At 55.1% G+C, this 19,388-nt stretch overlaps 1 protein-coding gene across 1 annotated transcript; it reads right to left on the bottom strand.

Moving 5' to 3' along the window:
• Positions 1 to 1,217: 1,217 nt before the first annotated feature.
• LOC102371735 lies at positions 1,218 to 19,117 on the bottom strand. Its single transcript, XM_025203060.1, has 15 exons — positions 18,791 to 19,117; positions 15,962 to 16,148; positions 14,884 to 15,115; positions 14,202 to 14,296; positions 13,739 to 13,935; positions 13,205 to 13,283; positions 11,404 to 11,582; positions 8,099 to 8,806; positions 7,493 to 7,705; positions 7,028 to 7,094; positions 6,168 to 6,350; positions 5,217 to 5,437; positions 4,657 to 4,736; positions 2,557 to 2,674; positions 1,218 to 1,863 (listed from the first exon to the last, which is right to left on the bottom strand). The coding sequence occupies exons 1-15, from the start codon at positions 18,970 to 18,972 to the stop codon at positions 1,668 to 1,670; spliced, it is 2,937 nt and encodes a 978-aa protein (XP_025058845.1). The 5' UTR covers positions 18,973 to 19,117; the 3' UTR covers positions 1,218 to 1,667.
• Positions 19,118 to 19,388: the final 271 nt, after the last annotated feature.

Raw genomic sequence — 19,388 nt, 5'->3', positions numbered from 1 at the left:
CCCGGCCCGGCCCGGCTCCCGCCGCCCCGCAGCCCCGGCCGCCAGCACCCTCTGCCGGCCCCACGTGTGTGCGCGCGTGCGCATGTGTGTGTGTGCGCGCGCGCACGCGCGCGTGCATGTCTGTGTGTGTGTGAGCCTGCGCGTGTGCATGCATGAGCCTCTGTGTGTGTGTGTGTGCGCGCGCGCGCGCACGCATGCATGAGCCTGTGCATGTATGTGTGGGTGCATGTATGCATGAGCCATTCTGTGTGTGTGCACCCGTGTGTGTGTGTGTGTGCGCGCGCGCGCGCGCGTGTGCATGCATGCATGAGCCTGTGCATGTATGTGTGGGTGCATGTATGCATGAGCCATTCTGTGTATGTGTGCACCCGTGTGTGTGTGTGTGTGTGTGTGGATGTGGATGTGGATGTGGCATGCATGACCTTGCCTGCATCGCTGCATCTGTGTGTGGCCGCCCATGGGTACACACAAGCCTGTGTTTCTGGGTGTTTGTCCCTATGCGTGTGTGTGTGTGTGTGTCTGTCTGCACACACCTACATCTGCTTCTGTGTACGTGTGTCTGAAGCATGTGTCTGTGCACACCTGTGTCTACTGTGCATTGCACGTGTGTGCTCTTTAGACACCGTGATCCTGCAAACACATCCATGCTACACTGTCTGGACACTGGTCACACGGGAACCCACCAGGCTCCGGCCCTGCCTGGTGAAGCGTGTGCACAACGGCTGGTCCTGCGTCTGGGTGTTGTGGTGATGCGTCGCCTTCCCTCAGTGTATGTGGTGCAGTGCCCCATGGCTATACCTCTTGGGCATCCCTGTTTGCAAAGGGGTAGAAGAGGGCCCCTCTTCCAGCAAGGGTTTTCCTGTGTACATCTGCATGTGCATAATGTGCTTGCAGAGTTTCCTGTCCCTGGCAGGTGCCAGCTGCGGGCAATGGTGTGCGGGCCGGGGCAGCTCTCTGGTGCTTCATGGTTGCATCTGCTGGGCATACAGAGCCCTGTTTTGCAGACTGGAGGAGGGGGGCCTTCCCAGTGAGCCAGTCTGTTGGAAAAAATATGATGTGGTAGCACTTGCTGCAGCTGGATCCATGCGGGGCCTCCTCTGCCCATGCAGCCTGGCTTTGTTTTCCAGAAGCACCTTGCTTATGAGGGTGACACTCTTGTGTCATGGAGCTCCCCACATCTCTCTCTCTCCCTTTTTTTAATACACACCGTTGCCCTCTCCTCCCTTTTATTATTGAAAATTTATTTACAGCAGCTGTAAAGGATCTCGAGGCATCAGAAGAGCCAAGTACATGAGCAGGAGTGAATCCCACAGCATTTCCAGTCTCCTGTGTGAATGGTGTTGTTGAGTCAGATGGCATCCTGTCACACACTGCCCCCCGTCAGGCTTTGGCAGGCAGCGAGCGTGGGCTGTGTTCCCTGCCTGGGGTGCCCGTACTGGCTGAAATGTGCAGGGATGCTCAGTGTCGGGGAGTGTGTTTTTGATGGATCTTCATGGCATGCCTCGGCTCATAGAAATGTCTCAGCCTCTCCCCACTTCTGTCTACTGCAGGTGACTGAAAATAGGCATGGCAGAGCCATGAGCCAGCCCAGAAACTGGACAGTGCACCCTGAGACTGGTCTCATTTGTGCCAAGGTCATGTTCAATCAAATGTGAAAGGTCGTGAGGTCATCCCGAGCTGAGGCTGGGGCACTGCACGAGGGCAGGGGCAGGCACACACTTCTGGTGCCATCCTTTGGCTGAGATGTCATCCTGAGCTCTGCTCTGCTGTTGCCAGAGGGTATCTGGGGAGGCAGTCGGGATCCCTGTTGCTTTCACTGACAGCTTCAAGTCCAAGGCTTGGCAGGCACATGGGGGCCCTCTGCTGGGAATAGGCATGAAGTCACATCCCTTGTAAACAAAACCCAGGTTGGGACACTGGGAAATCCAGGCTCCAGGAATGACATTGCCTCCCCCAGGGCTCATTCAAGGCAGAATCAGGCCATGGACACAGCGCAGGTTTTCCCCCCGTGACCACAGTTCCCCTGGACACAGCCCTGTCATTGCCCACCAGGACAAGACAGGCCCCATCCAAGGGCTACTGTCCCTGGGAAGCAAAAGCACAAAATAATGGAGCAAGTCTTGTTGCAAAGAACTCAGAAAGACCCTAACAGGTCAGAAACGTCCGTGGCCCTCTGGATGCCTATTTGAAATCTCTGGGTTTCTCTTGTGAGTCACACGTACGTGCTGGAACACTTAACAGGGCAAATATTGCGTGGCACATCGAAAAGGATCTCACAGCACCTGCATGTGCCGCAGTTCCATGGTTGAGAATGACTGCACTGGTCCCTGGAAGGCAAAGGAAGCCAGGGGACTGGGCTAGAAACCAGCAACTGCCCTGATCACAGCACACAGGAGCAGGAACATCCCAAGAAACAAGACCATTCTTCAGTCACCTGATATTTCTCCCAAGGCCCCTTCCTCCCATGATCCCTAGTGTGGGCCAGCACAGGGCAAAGTGATGAATTGCCTGTTCTCTTCCCCACAGGAATTTTCTCTGCCCCCATCCTTGATTTACCTGCTTTTCCTGTCTGATTTCCAGTGCAAGCTCTTGTCTCCCTGGTGAGCTGGAGAAGGTGGCTGAAACCGTAGGGCCTGGGGAGGCGGCTGGCGTTGTGCACAACCCCCCATGAACCCTGTCAAAGAGGAAAGGAGGATCAGTGCTTTTGATTTCACAGTGGTTCACCCTGAAATCTGGGGGTAACCCTGGCCCATCCGTCCTGCTCGCAGAGTGCAGAGAACCAGGTAGCTGGGAGCTCCCAGCACAAGGCAGGGCCAAACCCTGAGGTTCTGGGGTCACTTCCCCATGCCCTGCACAGCACAACCCGTAACGTGCTCAGCCTGTGGCAGCTTCAGGTCAGCACTTGCTGCAGGCTACAGACAGTTGGTGGTGTCTGCGGAGCATCCCCTGGGGCAGGGGCCAGCAATTATTTCCGAAGGAAGGAGGGCTGCTTACCGAGTTTTGGCAAGCTGTCAAGGGCTGCATGGGTAGCCCCGCCCCTTGACAGGCGCCCCGCCCCCTGGTTGCTGTCTTGTAACCAGAAGTCCCACCCCTCACCCCTAGAAGCACCTACTCCTTTCTGGGATGGCAAAAGCCCTTGCTGAACCAGAAAAATACCGAACTATATTCTAAAAAGTGATCACCTACAACATTAATTTGATTGCAAAAAATATTTTTGTCCTGATTTACATGCATTTGTGTAGTGTACATAGAGGTGACGGCACAATAGCTTAAACTGAAGTCTTATTCTTGTATATTGTAGGGGGTGGTAATAGGTTTGCGGGTGTGTGGGGTGTGGGTATGTATGGGGTGAGGGTGGCTGGGGTTTGTGTATGGCAGTGTGAAGAGAGGCGTACGTGCGTGTGTATGGAGGGGGGTGTGTGGGACTCACCCAATGAACACACACAGAGTGCCCCTGTGCCTGTGCCTGCGTGTGCACACACACGCAGCACCCCTGTGCCTGCACGCACACACACAGTGCCCCTGTGCCTGCACGCGCGCACACACACACACGCAGCGCCCCTGTGCCTGCGCGCGCACACACACGCAGCGCCCCTGTGCCTGCGCGCACACACACACACGCACACACCCAGTGCCCGTGCCTGCGCGCACACACGCACACACCCAGTGCCCCTGTGCCTGCGCACACACGCACACGCTCAATGCCCTGTGCCTGCGCACGCACACACACAGTGCCCCTGTGCCTGCACGTGCACATACACGCACACACGCAGCGCCCCTGTGCCTGCACGCGCACACACGCATGCAGCACCCCTGCGCGCGCACCCACGCATGCAGCACCCCTGTGCCTGCGCGCGCACCCACGCACACAGCACCCCTGTGCCTGCGCGCGCACACACGCAGGCACGCAGCATCCCTGCGTGCGCACACACGCACACAGCACCCTTGTGCCTGCGCGTGCGCGCGCACACACACACACACACACAGTGCCCCTGTGCATATGCGTGCACACACACACAGCACCCCTGTGCCTGCAAACGCACTCACATGCACACACCGTGCCCCTGTGCCTGCGCGCGCGCACACACGCACACACCCAGTGCCCCTGTGCCTGCACGCGCACACACACACATGCTCAATGCCCCTGTGCCTGCACACATGCGCGCGCGCGCACGCACACACACACACACACACACACACACACACACACACTCTCCCTGCCAATGTGCACGCACACACATACACAACCCTACCAGCGCAGTCCCATGCTCCTGGGTCTGGGATGCAGCCGCCAGGTGGTGCTGGAGCAGGGCAGGAAAGCAGGACACTGGCTGGGGGTGGGAGGGGCTGGGCTCAAGCCTGCTGAGGGCTCCCTCTGGGTCCTACTGCCCCTGGCTCCAGCCAGCTTTAACAGGGAGCCAGGGCAAATAAATATTCATTTACTAAATTTTTTAGGGGCTCCATGGGCTGGATAGAATGGCCCGGTGAGCCGGATCCGGCCCATGGGCCGTATTTTGCCCACCCTTGCCCCAGGCACACATTTTACCGTGGCCTTCCAGTGCTAAAGGCACTTCCCTCCACAGTCCGGTCCTACCGCAGGCGGCAGGACACGCCAAGCCCTGGCATGATAAGACATCCCCCATGGGTGCCAAATACCTTTCCTGGGTGCAAGTGTCTTCCAGGGCCCCAACAGCTGCTGCTCCTCTGTCAGGACAGGGGCACAGCTCTGGATAAACCTACACAGCCACAGAAATGAGAGGTATCAAAGCCACGTTTGTTTTGCTAGAGGGCAGATCCCTAGCAGGATCACACCTCCTCCAACTGCTGCAGGGCACTGCCAGGGCTATGCTGGGTTAGAACTCTGCTGCCCTGGAGCATAGGCAGTGTCAGGGGCATCTTTGGCATTGGCAGCATGGAAGGGGCATTTGCCAGTACTCCCGATGGCAAAGCTTTGACGTAGAGGCCACACCTGGGCAATAGCAGCCTGGTGGGTGCCAGGAGCGAGGGTTTCCTACCAGGACAGGAGCCGGCTGGGGAAAGCAGTGGATTGCTTCGTGAATGCCTACCTGTCCTGTGGGCCTGGCCGTGATTGCACCCTCTGCTGTAACTGCCTCCCACCCCACTGTGCAGCCAGGGAGCGGTGGGCTCTGGACAGTCTCACTGAGCAGGACACCAAGAGGGCAGGAAGCTGCTCCAGAGGGCAGGCACTCGCTCACCTTGTCTGGGTCATCCCTGGAAGATGCTCACTCCCACATGGAGCTTTGAGCTGCCCCCTGCTCTCCAAGGGGCAGTAGTGCCTACAGCTCAGCTCCTGCTGTTTGGATTCAGCGTGCCTATGTCTCCTCTGCATTAGGGCTGGTCTGGGAAGAGGGCTTGCTGCTCTTGGAGTGCAAGAGTCCTGCCAAGTTGAGCAGGTGAAAGGGAGGGCCATTGCCAGCTGTTAGAGAGACAAGGAGACACCAGGGAGGAACCATGTGAGGGGCTATTCCAAGGGGTCCTGTGCCAGGCTTCCTCCCCATCTCCCCTGGTGTTATGCTGTGGGCTGCTGGGAGCAGACAGGCCAAAGGAAGCTGGTCTCCTGCTGATAGCATATACTTTGCCCTTTATTTTCCAGCGGCACAGCTAGATCTGAGCCACTCCTCAACTGGCTCTCTCTGAGGATGCCCGAGCTAGACAGTGCTGACATGGAGGCTTGGGGAAGCTCCATGAAACTTACCCTCTGCCCTGACTGTCCTCAGGCCTCTCCAGAGAAGGCTCACTCAGAATCTGGTGTCACCATTGGGCCACAGCAACCCCAAGCTGCCAGTCTCCTGAGGAGGTGTATGGGAGCCCATTTCCCAATGGAGTGAGACTTTGGGCTCCTGCCTCTCTACCCCACAGCAGTGGGCTAAAGAGGGGACAAGATCTAGTCTGGCAGCTGATCTCGCTGCTGCCTGGGTGACTTTTCTCCAGGTTGCATGCACACACTGTGCTAGCAAAGATGCATGTGCATATCCTGTGCAGTCATGCATTCACCCAGATAGGTCTGCAAATGAACACACATACACACTCAAATTTGGAATCAGGGATGCATGCACACACACATTTAAGGATGTGGACACAAGCAAGCATGCACACATGCATAAAAGGAATCACCTGCACAAACATACGTGTGCATGCACAGGTACCTTTGGGCCTAGGGGCTTCCTTGTCTTTCCTGGGCTGGTAGAGCCATGTTCCCTGCTGGTCTGAGGTGCAGGCTGCTTGTGGGAGCTCATTGTGTTCAATACCCTCTGCTCTTGTTGCCTGGTGTCCATGTGAAATGGGGCAGTCGGGTGGTTGGGGTACTTAGTGGAATCCTTCTGTCTCCCCTGTTCACACAATGGTCAATAAACAGTCAGCTTCTCCTCCCACTGCCACTGGTGGGAAGCAGGTGTCACCCTGCCACAGTCACCAGTGCCATAGAGGGGATGCTGGTCCTAGTGACTTGGAGGGGACCACCTGGAGAGGCTCTAGTTTCACTGGAGCCTATGTCCACATAGTCAAGTTATCTCCTAACTCAGTGAGCCCGAACCAATATCCCTAAAGGAGCTGAATTATGCCCCTCCCCATTTTGCAGGGGGCTCATGCCCTTGTGACAGATGGGTAAGCTGACCCCAGATTAATTTCTCTGTACCCTGGCACCAGCAGGCTTCATGCTGACAGTGCAATCATGCTTGGCTGTCCATGAATAGCCCATGGGTCTCAGGTATGTCAGCTCCCTTCAGGGCTCCAGGCCATAGCAGACTCACCAGGAATGGTCAAGTGTCCGACACCAGTTCCTTTGATCTCCAAGTCTCCTGGGCCAATAGGCACGTGATCCACCCCAGCCAGCAGCCCATTCCCCTCCTTGTTCCTATAACACCCCAACCTGGAGCACCCTCAAGCGTGGTCCCAGCTGCTTGGCCTTCCATCAGCTCTGGAAAGCAGGTGAGCTCAGAGGCACCAGGCTAGTGAGGTTGGAGGCTACTGCCCTGCTCTCTGTGTAGTGGGAATTCCTCATACCCACCTTGGTGAGGACAGGCATGTGAATATCCTGGCTGCATTCTGTGGAGAAGGAGAGAGAAGAGTCTGTCCTGGGTGAGGAAACACAGGAGCCAGGTTAGTGTTGGGCTGAAGACCCATTGCAGATGGGGTAGGGGCCTGAGGTAGAAGATGGAGGGACATGACTCTGAGTAGCAAGCCTGGGGTACAGGGGAAGCATGGGGAGGACATTTGTGCTGAGTCTGTTCCCACTACACAATGGCATGGGGTCTGAGTCACCTCCAGCCAGCCCAGACACCAGCATTGGAGGTGTTATTCCATGGTTGGCAGCATGACAGGGAAGTGCTCTGAGAGGGAAGGTGGAGAGATACCAGGGGACCCCAGGGCCTGCCCCATTTCCTCCTCCTCTTCCCAACTTCAGGGTCCTTGTGGAAGAGGCCCCAGACAGGGCACCACCAGCAGATGTCTGGTTCCAAGCATGGAGCCATACCTGGATTTGCCAGCAGGTTGCAAGGTGCTCTCACCCTCCTGAATCTTACTGGCCCTTCTGCTCAACTTCAGAGGGAGCCCTGGAGTCTTGGCAGGAGAAGGCTTTGGTGACACTTTCACATTGCCTCTGTCCTTCCCTGGTTCCTGGCTCCTGATGTCTGGGGTCTTGCTAGGAGCTGCCAACTGACTTCTCCAAGGGAAGGAGTAATGGCACCTATGGAAGCAGGCAAGACACAAAGGAGCTGCATCAGGGCCGTGGGAGAAGAGTCCACATACTGTCCCAAAGCCCAGGCGCTCCCATACCTACTGGAGGGTGTTGGGGACCCTGGCTCAGATCTAAACTAATTTATACTGGTGCAGAGCTCTTTGGACTAGGCTGGGCCTGTTGGAAAGCTGGGCAGAAAGGGAGTGGGTGTCATGGTAGTGGCAGACTGTGCATGGTGGGGGACAGGACATCATCTTGGGTGGTTCTGGGCATGGTTGAGGCAGCATCATGCTGGCTGTGTGGGCCCAGACTTGGGAGCAGGACACCAGTGCAGCAGTAGCACTGAATACAACAGAGTCCCTAGGCACCATGGCAATTACTGTAGCTGGAGGGAGGCCTCACCTGCTGATGTTCCCATACTCGTGCCTGAGGGTGCACTTGGTGACAGGGCGGCTGACGCTGCGCCCCTCACTGGTGATGGCGCTGATGGTGAAGGTGTACTCTGTGTTAGGCGTGAGCCTGCGGGCCACATAAGAGCGCTGGGTACCCAGGTAGACCACCTTTCCATTCAGGCACAGCTCGTAGTTGAAAAAGCGGCCCAGAGGCATCTTGGGCACGTCCCAGGTCACTAGGATCTCACTGCGTCCCAGGATCACAAGAGTTAATCTCTCAGGGGCATGACCCCCCACAGACAGGGTCTTGGCATGCAGCCAGGCCTTCTCCCCTTTGGCTGTGCTGGTGCATGCACAGACACTGAGCCGGTAGCTCATACCTGGCGAGAGGCCTCCAACAATGCAGCCAACTTCTGAGGTGGTCCCCACCACTGTCCCTTCCCGGTACACCATGTAGTGTTTAATGGTGCCATTGGGCATGGCCGGGGGAGCCCAGCTCAGCTTCAGCTGAGTGGTTGTGCGACCTACGACCTGAAAATCCAAGGGACAGCTGGGCATGGGCTCTTCTCCACGTAACACTGTAGTATCGCTGCATGGACCACAGTCCTCTTCCATCTCAAGACACAGCTGGAAATGGTATTTGGGGCATGGCATGCTGCTTGCCAAGATGTAGTGACAGGCTGGACCTCTGTACAGCAGGGAACCACTCTCATACAGCCTAGAGAGCAGAGGAAACAGTAGGTCTACTCAGCACACACAAAAATGTGATGTCCTATGATGGCTATGTGCAGGATCTGGCCCATAGGGGCTGAGGAAAGGAAACACAGACCAACAGTTGTGTATTGGGGTGTGGTTCTTGCCCCACTGCCCTACATCAGGAATAATGCTGCTGAAGTCAGCGAGGGGAGAGCTGGGCTCTGGGGGTTGGGAGTGTGGCCATGCGGTTTAACTTGCAGTGATCTGGCACCTGCTGGGGCAGGACTTTCATGGAGTCAGAGGCTACATTCTTCTTTCTGCTTGTTGCAGCTTCCAGGGGCACATCTTCCAGTCCCACTGCTGCAGGTTCCCCAGTCAGTGAAAGAAACCAAATTGAAGCTAGAGAGCTTTTCTTCACTGCCAATTTGCTGGTCTGTCCAACTGATGGAAAGGGTGGGGAGGGAGGGGTAAATGCCAAGGCACACACATCCAAAGCTGTCCTGAGAAAGTAGAGCTTTATGCATACATTCCTCTTTGAACCATCCAATCACAGACCAATACATGGATGCATACAGCAAGATATTATTCCTTTCTCTTGCATACCAGTGCACTACCACTTCCGTCTATTTTCTACATTCCTTGACCATCAACTTCTAAGTCACTCAGGCTACAAACAGATGTTACATTTATCCTGGCATAAACCATTTCATACTAGGACAAAGTCCAAGCATGCAGATTTTCACATCAATTGTCCTGGGATAAAACCCCCCCAAAAATGTTTCCTGGATAAAAGGTAGTAATAGTTTATCCCAAGATAGCATAATTGAATCAATGGCAGAAAAGCAGCACTGCATTCAACAGCCCAGCAAGCCCTGGTCAGAAGGGTGGTGTATACACGTCAATCCTGGCATATTTTTGTTCCAGGATAAACAGAGACACCTGTCTACGATTCCAACATATCCAGGGATAAATGCAATGTCTGTTCCTAGACTTAGGAAGCTACACCTTTTTGAGATGAACCCCTTAGACCAGTGGTCACCAACCAGTGGATCTCGATCCATCATAGATCTTGGAGCCTCTTGGAGTTGATCTGAGACTGGGATGGGGGGCTGAGTGCCTGCATGCATGCATGCTCATGCCCCAGCCCAGCAGGTCAGTCCATGGGAAAGGGAAGGGGTGGGGGCTAGATCAAGGCCCCTGCAGCGAGGGAAAAGTGCTGTAAAGGCAGGAGAAGAGGCAAGTTGCGTGGGGCCCCAGCCAGGTGGGACTTAACTGCTGGGGAGGCATGCCCCCAAATAATTTTTTATCCCTCTGCCGCGATCTGCCCCCACCCCTTCTCTCCCCACAGACTTACCTGTTGGATGGAGGGGGAGGGGGTGGCAGCAGCACACAGGAGATCTCGGTTTGCTTTAAATGCCAAAGGTGATCTGCTTTAAAAAGTTGGAGATCACTGCCTTAGAGTCACAGTCATAGAGCAGTAGGGCTGGAAGGGACCTCCAGAGGTCATTTAGTTCAACCCCCTCCCTGAGGTAGGATCATCCCTATTCCAACCACCTATACAATCTATAATCTAAACTCTATGTAAGATAACTGTCAACCCTGACACAGCACAAGACATCACACCCTAACCTGCCACAGGTAAAGCAGAGGAACCATGGCAGCCAACAAAGGTGTTTCTATAAAAGGTGTCAATAATGCTTGAGAGATCCCAGGTAGAAGTGCACCCCCCCACTACAGTGGAAGGCAAAAAACCCTACAGTTAGTGCCAATCTGACCACAGGCTAAAATTCCTTCCTGCCCCCAAATATGGTGATCAATCTGACCCTGAGCAGCGGGACAAGACCTTCTACTCAGGAACCTCTGGCTTTGATCCCAGCAGGAGCACTGGCACATCCCAGTCAACATCCCCAGCACTGGCTGTTACTGACACCCAATGCCCTTTGAGGGAGGCTTAAAAACACCTTGACACATGTAGCAGGTAAGTGGGGGACGGACATGACAACCCAATCCCAGAAGCATTGGAAATACCCATAGTAGAATATAGGCAAAGCTACACCTAGAATCCTCCCTGACCGGTAGCTGTCCAACCTCTTCTTGAACACCTCTGGTGATGGAGAGTCCACAACTTCCCATGGCAGTCTATTCCACTGCCTCATGATGCTAACAGTGAAGAAATTCTCCCTGATACCCAGTCTAAAACTTACTTTGCTGCAACTTCAAGCCATTGGTCCACATCCTCCTTTCTCCAGCAAGAGAAAAGGCGCTTTCCTTCTTCACAGCAGCCCTTCAAGTATCTGAAAACTGCTATCATGCAGTTTCTAGGATATTGAAGCAATCCTAGGGGGCTTTCCTATCATCCGAACAGCTAACACTGCAACTCCAGCAGAAATCAGGAGTCACTCCACTGGTGTCCAGTTAGTCTAAAACCAAACTAAGATCACCATTCAGCCCATTGACTTCAGTGGAATAAGTCCTGTCAGGACTACAGAGATGCAGACAAGAGTGGATCTTGACTCTTAGAAGTCTAAATAGAGGACCAGCCTGGGATCTTTCTCCATCATCACCCCAGAGGTTGTCTTGCTCCTCCCTGTAGGCTCCCAGGGTAGAGTGGGCTCTTACCTGTAATGGACCTCAAGCCCGCTCTGAGGCCTAAAGCCTTTCCAGGACACCTGGATTGCCCCAGAATCCAGCACCTTGGCTTCTGGGGGAAGGGGCTTAGGGGGGCGCTGGAGCTTGGCCAGGGTGACAGTCACTTCCTCCAACAGCTCCTTCCCGGCTGTCTTCGAAACAGACAATTCCTGTGGAGAGAGAGCATTGCCATCACAGCACTCGCAGGGCAGGGCTGTGACTGCAGTGCAGGTAGGTGGTGGTACATAAGCAGGGCTGGGCAGGAAGGAGAGAGGTGGACTGCAGAAAATGTCTATTTCTCAGGAAAATTCAAGTCTCACAATATTTTGGGTAAAATCTGAAATATTTTCACTCAGAGAAGTTTCCTTGGAGTCTCATGGGAACCATAGCTTGGATACCGCCCCCCCCCCAATGCTCCCAGTCTTTATACAGCCCAGGTACCCTCATTGGACTACATCCCCCAGAGTGCATCTGGAATATCCCCCCCCTTGGAGAATGGTTGCAATGCATCATGGGAGACCCTGGCTGTGGTGCATCATGAGAGAGAGAGTCGTGCTAGAAGGCAGGGTAGATTTGTATCTACAGTGATACTCAGTGAGGTTGCCTTGAGATCCTTTCAAGGGTGCCGCAAGGTGCCATGCAATGTTAGTGCTTAGGTGGGCAAACACGATTCACAAAATAAAACACAGAAATGTCAAATAGGAATCCACAGTGTTAAATACAGGCTGCCCTGTTGTGGAGCTCTTTGCAACAGAAGCATTGCTCTATTATTTTTATGGAGTCAACAAAAGAAAACTAAAAGCTGGCACTTTTTGAGAGGTCCTGGTCTAGAAAGGTTAAGAGCCACTCGTCTAGACTAACTGAATCAGATGCAGAGCTTTTTGTAAGCAGCAGCATCATTTATCAGATCTGATAAAGCAAGTTGCTGCTTATTAAAGTGTTTGCATCTCTGCTTTATTTAGTCTGTAAGGTACCACTTATCTTGCCTTCTGCCTGACTTCAGACTAACGTAGCTAACAAAGACCTGTCTCTACTCATAGCAGGGAGTCTGGTCTGCAGAAGGGAGCAAGGACGTAAAGCAACTGACCTACTATTCCCACGAAGCCCCATGGCAGCACAGCCAAAACGGACCATTTTAGGTTTTGTGCTGGCATTTCTGATGAGAAAGACAGGTTTCCACGCAAGGCAGTCATTCTTCCTGATAACCTTTCTTTTAGTTGAAAACCCATTAGAGAAGCAGTTTTGACAGACCACATTCAACTAGTTGTACACGACTTCTGGGCCGTGACTGAAGGAACAATGCCCAGTGGGCAGTGTCACTTGGTTGTTTGTTGCCCTGGGGAGCGAGCATTTTCCTCTATATCAGAGGGGGGGGGCGGGCAACCTTTCTGGCAGCTCTGATCCCCTTCCGTTGCCTGCTCTGCTGCTCTGCTTTCTGCTCCCCTACCTGACACTGGGCTGCCTGCCCCCTCTTCAGTCTACTGCACACCCCTTGGGACACTTGTGCTGCAGGCCTGCCACCCCTGCTCTCTATTTATACAGCACCTAGCACATTCTGTGTGCAGTCAGAAATAAATGATTGAGGATTTAGTCATACAGTGGTCCAGATTCTGACCTCTAGAGTTATTTGGGAGGCTCCCAGGGGCTTGAGTCTGATTTCTGTTAGCCAGGTCAACCTGGGATCTCTTCAGCGCTGAGCTCTTGGCGAGATTCTCTGGATGTACTTCAGTGTGGCTGAGACAAACCCGGCCCAGCCCGGCCCACTTCCCCTGCCCTGCCCCTGACAAAGTACCTGCAGAGCATGTTCCAGGTGGGGGTGCTGTCGGAGCTTCACCACACCTGGGCGCTGGCTGGCCAGCACTCTCATTGTCCTGCAAAACAAGAGAGACACCGGTCATGCACCTTGTCTAGCAGAGGAGGGGGCTGCTTTCATAGATACCGGGAGCAAGGGAAGGACTATTTGTGTGGCAACCTGATCCAAAGAGTAAGGGTGCATGTGATCTGTAATGGGTCAAAGCCCATGAGTCAGTTAGGGAGGAGCTACCATTGCCAATTAAACAAATGGGGATGAGAAAGCAAGGTCTGATCGCTCAGCACAGCTCCTCATCACTGACTCCACCCTGGGTGCATGGGAGCTCCATGCCATATTCTCCCACTGCCCCATTGCACAGCTTTGTGCCCTCCTGCTTTTTTCCCCATCAGCTCCTACTGCCATGTCACTGCACCTGCCTGTTCCAGGTGATTGGCTCCTACTGCTCTACTGGCCCCTGGGGAAGAAAACTGCCTCCCCACTGTCCCCACGCATGCGCAGGGAATCAGGACCCACATGGCAGCGAACCAGGAGGACTCCTGCTCCTCTGCACAAAGCAGGTGGCAGAGTGTATCCAGGGCCCAGGGGAAGGCAGGGCTACGCATGACATGACCATGTCCCTCTCTGCTGGCAGCCAGGCAGCTGAGTGCGAAGCAGGCATTGCGGCTCCCTCCTGAGTCCCCACTGGCCATCACAGACACCAGGGCATGGACCTGAAAAAGAAACATCTCATTGATCACCCAGGTTAGGTTCACCAAGGCTTGTGCCTACTCAGCCAGGTGGTCTGAGCAGACCCAATGCTTCGTCCTGGCACCTGCCTCCTCATCTCATCACATGCAGGGCTGAGGCCAGGCCAGGATGTAGCAGTGGCCAGGAAAAACTCAAGGGGCATTTATTACCTTCTTTTTGAGCATTATTTTCCCATGGAGTCCCTGACAATCCCCTGTGGATTGGAAGGAAACAAGACCAGCCCCCTCACCATGCTGGTGGCTTCTGGGAGGGCAAGGAGCCGGGGGGGGCCAAGGTCCATGTCACACAGGCGCCCCAGTGCGAAGGCAGCGTTCATTCTGCAGCCTGGAATCCCAACAAGAAAAGAGGCAGCTCAGAAAGACTGGGCCTCGTCTGCAGGAAGAGGGGGTGGCACGAAGGGCAGATGTGGTGCGAAGGGTGGGGCTGGACAGCTCCTTTGCTCTGTTTGGTTCAGAGTGCCCTAAGATTTGGCAGGAGGACAGCTGGCTGGTTGTGGGGGTGTGCCCAGGTGCCAGGCTGCAGCAGCCCATGGAGAGCAGCGCAGTGCTGCTGACTCAGGCTAGCAGCCAGTCCTGATCAGTCTCATCAACTGTCAGTCTCATCTTCTAGCACAAAGAGCTAGAAGAAATTCAGGCTGAGGTTCTAGCTTTGCCAACAGTCCTGTCCAGGCCACCTGAGACTTAAGAGGCTAAAGCCAGGGAAGTTCTAAAGCTAGATAGGAATATATGACAATAGCCAGACAGATGCGTTCTCCTTGGCTATAATTTGTACATATTCCCCAAGGCACATCCCTGCCATGCTCACATGCTCTCTCATTTTCTGATTGCTCACTTCTTCACCCAGAAAGTCTCCAAGACACTCCCAGATCCTGCTCCCCCACCAGCACCAAGCACCTCACCCTTCCAACCCACCTGCTTCCTCTGCCTCCAAGCATGTGATGAGCTGCCTCAGGAGTTGCTCAGCCTGGGGATGGCTCAGCAGCCTTCTGCAGCCCTCAGAGGCGATAGCGAGTCGGGCCAGCACCAAGGCAGAGTTGCTGGCCGTCTGTCTATCAGTCGAGCCCAGCAGCACCACAAGCTTCTCAATGACCTCCTCAGCTTTCGGGTCCCGGAGGAGCCACTGCCGGCCGGGACCTGTCTCCGCCTCAGGAGAGGAAGAAGTGAAACCAAGGGAGCTGGAGAAGTCCCTTAGAAGTGGCAGGGAGGAGTCTGTGGGGGAGGTTAATGGGGCACCAGCTTCCTCCCCTCACACCATCGGCCTCAGATTGGCAGTATTAGCCAGTGGGTAGAGCAGTCAGTACACCTGGGAACTATCTCCAAGGCAGCCACTGTGTGACCGTGGCCCAGCTGCTTCCCCACACTGTGCCTCAGTTTCCCCATCACCAAGACAGCCTCCTTTGTAAAGCACTTAGAGGTCTACCAACAAACCATGCTCTGTCAGGTTGAAGTGTTGTCCAAGCACTAGCACGGGTAGCCCCACAAGCCAGTGCTTCTGCATCAGGTTTTGTAAGTGGGGCTCTGTGCCATAAAGCGGCAGCCCAGTCTGAGCCCGTCCACTCCTCCCAGTCCCAGCTTCCTGCTCAACGGCACATACTCCACAGCATCAGGGACCTTCGGCTCCTCTGAAAAATAGGCCCTAGTCCTCTGACCTGCAGGTGATGAAGGCCATACCTTGCCAGGGTGACGGTGCATGCAGCTGACTAACTGGGGAGGTTGTGGGCAGGGCCCAAGGCCTGGAGAGACAGGCCAGCAGCTCAGCAAGGCTTGGAGGCTGTGCCTCTGAAGGCACAAGAGAGGGAAGCTGGGCATTAGGGATGAGCTTTGTGCCAGCTACAATCCCTCAGAAGTCCCACATACCCACCCAAGGGGGTATACATGCAGTGATTTATGGCCCTTTCTTTATACAGAACTTGAGGCTGCTTCACTCTGCCTGAGATATAATTGCCCCTTAACCTCCCAACCCACCCCTACTTCACCCTGAGGTCCTTACCAGAGAGGCCAGGGTGCCTGCTGCATTCATCACAGCCTCTGTGTCGTCCCACGTCAGCATGGCATTCAGCATGCCCAGGAGAACCCCAGAGTCTGAATCATGGCCCTCTGCCAGTGCCACCAGGCGTGCCACTCCAGTCTCGTGTTCTGCAATGGTCCCCAGGATGTAGGCGGCATAGCTGCACAGCCTGGCACAGACAGCAGAGTGCCAGTCAGGATGTGGGTGCCTTCATACCCTACCCACCCAGCACAGAGCACAGAGGTCGGTAGCAAGACTCCTGCTTCCTCCCGGGTGGGCAGGGCTGCAGAGGTGCTAGCTAGGAGCTGGGTGCAGGATATAGAACCCTTGGCTGGTCATGGCAAGGGCAGAGAAGGCCCCTTGTGCCACCATGTTAAAGGTCACCTACCATGGCAAGAGGCCATGTTTCCCAAGGGCTGTGACTAGATTTTTTTAGGCTGGCCTAGGAGCCTATAAAGTCTAACAGTTTTAGTTGTAGGCTTTTAAGCATTTTCAGCCTAGCATTTGAGGTATGGGCGAACATGTGCTTATGGGTACAGATATGGGTACGTGTGTGTATTGGTATGTATATGCATATACATGAAGATCCCATTGCTGGCCAGAAGCTCAGCAAATAGGTCTTTCCTGTGGCTGAGTGAGACTGACACACTCTGAGCCCAAGCAAACTCAGTGCCTCTGGAGCCCTGAGCTGCTGGCTGGTACTCTTAGCTTCATCCTCGCTAGAGACCCTTCCCAAGCCCACTGGAAGGGAGAGTACGCACTACCTGGGAGGTGGCTCACATCTGCTTTGTGCAGGGGTGAAATGTTAAAGCTACAGCCAGGGACCCTGACAACCATCCTAGTGCCGACAGGTGAGAGCAGAGGTGTGGAGAGGACAAGAGCTAAAACAAGGCATGCAGAAGGAATGCAAGGTGAAGCTGAGGCCCAGTGCTGGAAGCCATCAGAGGACAAAGGGGCCCTGATCTTGTGCTGTCTCTTGGGAGAGGCTGAGCATCCTTAGGCGCAGGCAGGACAGGCTAAGTGTGCTTGTGATGCTCTGATCTGGTGTGAAGTAGGATAGGTCAGTGGAAGTCACAGCTCCAAGCCAAAGCCTGCCTCCACCAGGCTGTTTTGGCTGTTACCATGGCAAGGCCCTTGCTGCTGACCTTTGGGCCTTCTGCAGCAGGCTGACCATTCCCACACCATGCCTCTCAGCAGGGACTGTGGAAGGAACAGAAAGCCCGCATACTTCCTTAGGCCAGGCCACTGCTCTCCAAGCACCCTGAGGGACCCTTACATCAGAATCTACCCACAGGGGTAGGGGGCACCAGGGGAGGAGGGGTGGTGCAAGAGTGGGTGGAGGAGACAAAAGAGGCACGGCTGGGGGAGCAGAGAGGTGTGAGAGCATCCATGTATCTCTCACCCAGCTCAGCTCCCTGCTGGGGCCCTGGGTTGCTGCCAAGGCTCTGCCAAGGGAAAGCCCTAGACACTGTGTACACACTCAGTGAAACAAAGCCCAGGCTCGTGCTGGGATTGGCAGTAGCTTGACTTGCATATGAATAAAAACTACACAGGGCCACGCTCATCTCTGGCGTAAGCAGCTGCAACCTCCCCCAACTCAACTGAGAACGGCTGCTGCTTAGACTACGGATCCAGTGCTGCCTTGGTATATTTGGGCAGTAGCTGTTTCACCCAGTCTGGGGGCACAACTCGGGGCCCAGCTGTGCCCCACCATATTGCCCTGGGAGGCTCGGAGCACATGGACACTCACTCCAGCATGTGCCTCCTTCCCACCAAAGCTGCTTTAGGGTCCAGTAGTGAGAAGGTTAAAAGATTAGCTCTTGGTGCCTGCAGCTCCCTTGCCCCATGCCTGGACTCCTTGTCCTTGTTGTTCCTCAGCTGCTTTGGCCTCAGCTTAAGTGTCCAGCAGCCTCCAGCTGTCTGCTAGAGGCTAAAGTCCCTGGGTAGGAGCCTCCTAGGATGCCACCACCTGGCCCCTGGGAGCAGCCAGGGGTGAGGGGGACCAGTGGGTGGCTTCAGACAAGGAAAAGAACAGAGCAGCCTCAATGCACAAAGAGAACGCAGCTAGCTCCGAGCCAGGCAGGGGAAGCTATGCCACACAGCTGAGTGGCACAGCTGGCTCCTCCAGATGTTGGGGGCTTTGCCATGGCTGGAGTCAGAGCTCAGGCCCTAGCACTGGGCAGAGGTCTGAACCCTTGCTGTTTGAACAGCAGTAGCACAGCCTCCACAGCTTCTGCCAAGCTTGGGCCCTGTTTGCCTTGCTTTGTAGCTGTGTACCGTGTTATGACAGCTTGCTGGGTGCAAACACCATACGCACAATGGGAGCCATTTATCTTCTCCCAGCCTGTTGCTACACAGCAAACCAGGGCTAAAGGCTCCCATTGTCCTGTCTCCATAGGACATCCATCAGGTGGTTGGGAGACAGAAAAGTAGGGCCCAATCCCAAGCTATACCTCATTGAAAGCCTGATCCAAAGCCCACTGGAAACTTGCTACCGATTCCCAGAGGCTTCAGATTGGGTCTTCACGGGGCCTGGCTGCCCACTGTGCAGGGACCAGGACTGCTCCATAGTTTCTGTTAATCCACCTGTTCAGGGACTGGAGCTTTCGACTGCCCATCACCCATTGTGCCCACCTCAGGGGACCCTGGCTAGCCATGGAACGGCTTAGTGAACAGAGCTCAAGTAAGCCACAGGGATAAAGTGAATGCAAACTAGGGCACAGCTATCTCCATCACACAGTACGCATGGGATAACTGTGCATCCACAGAGCTGTGCTACAGAGGCATGCTGACCCCTCAGACCTCACTCACCTGACATCAGGAACAGCCAGAAGCTTGCAGAGAGCCCACAAGTACTCCTCACACTTGGCATCTCCCAGGAAAGCCTCGAGCGTGCTTTCTTTGTCCAGCTGGAGGTCACCCAGTAGGCCCTGGATAGCTGGTACCGCCTGCCTGGGATCAGGGGACAGCAGCAGGGGGAGGAGGCTGCACATCTCAGCAAGCTGACTGGGCCACAACAAGGACAGGAGCAAACTTCCAGTGCAGCTACATCCCCTGCCCTGCCAGCACCTTCTGGGAGCCAGCAGCAAGGTCTGCGTGGGCAGCTGCACGCCAGCCTCCTGCAAGCAGCAGATAGGGCGGCACTGCTGGCACAAGCTCCAGACACGCGCTACCCCCTGGAACCGCTGGAAGGGGCAGGTGCAAAACCAGGAGTCTGTATCCCCAGGGAGGGTTTTGTTTCTTTTCTCCCTTGTGCCTTTCCCTTCCCTCTCTCCTCAGCCTGGCTGCCCGGAGCAAGTGCCCCAGCGCGGGCTGTGGGCGCCCACCTCACGCCTCACGCCCCGACACCAGCCCAAGGCTGGGAGGAGGCCGGTCGCTGCAGGAGACGGGCGCGGGCCCCACCCGAGGG

This window comes from Alligator sinensis, unplaced genomic scaffold (assembly GCF_000455745.1).
Source record: "Alligator sinensis unplaced genomic scaffold, ASM45574v1 scaffold235_1, whole genome shotgun sequence".
Lineage (NCBI taxonomy): Eukaryota > Metazoa > Chordata > Crocodylia > Alligatoridae > Alligator > Alligator sinensis.
This window is presented reverse-complemented; position numbering and strand designations above follow the sequence as displayed.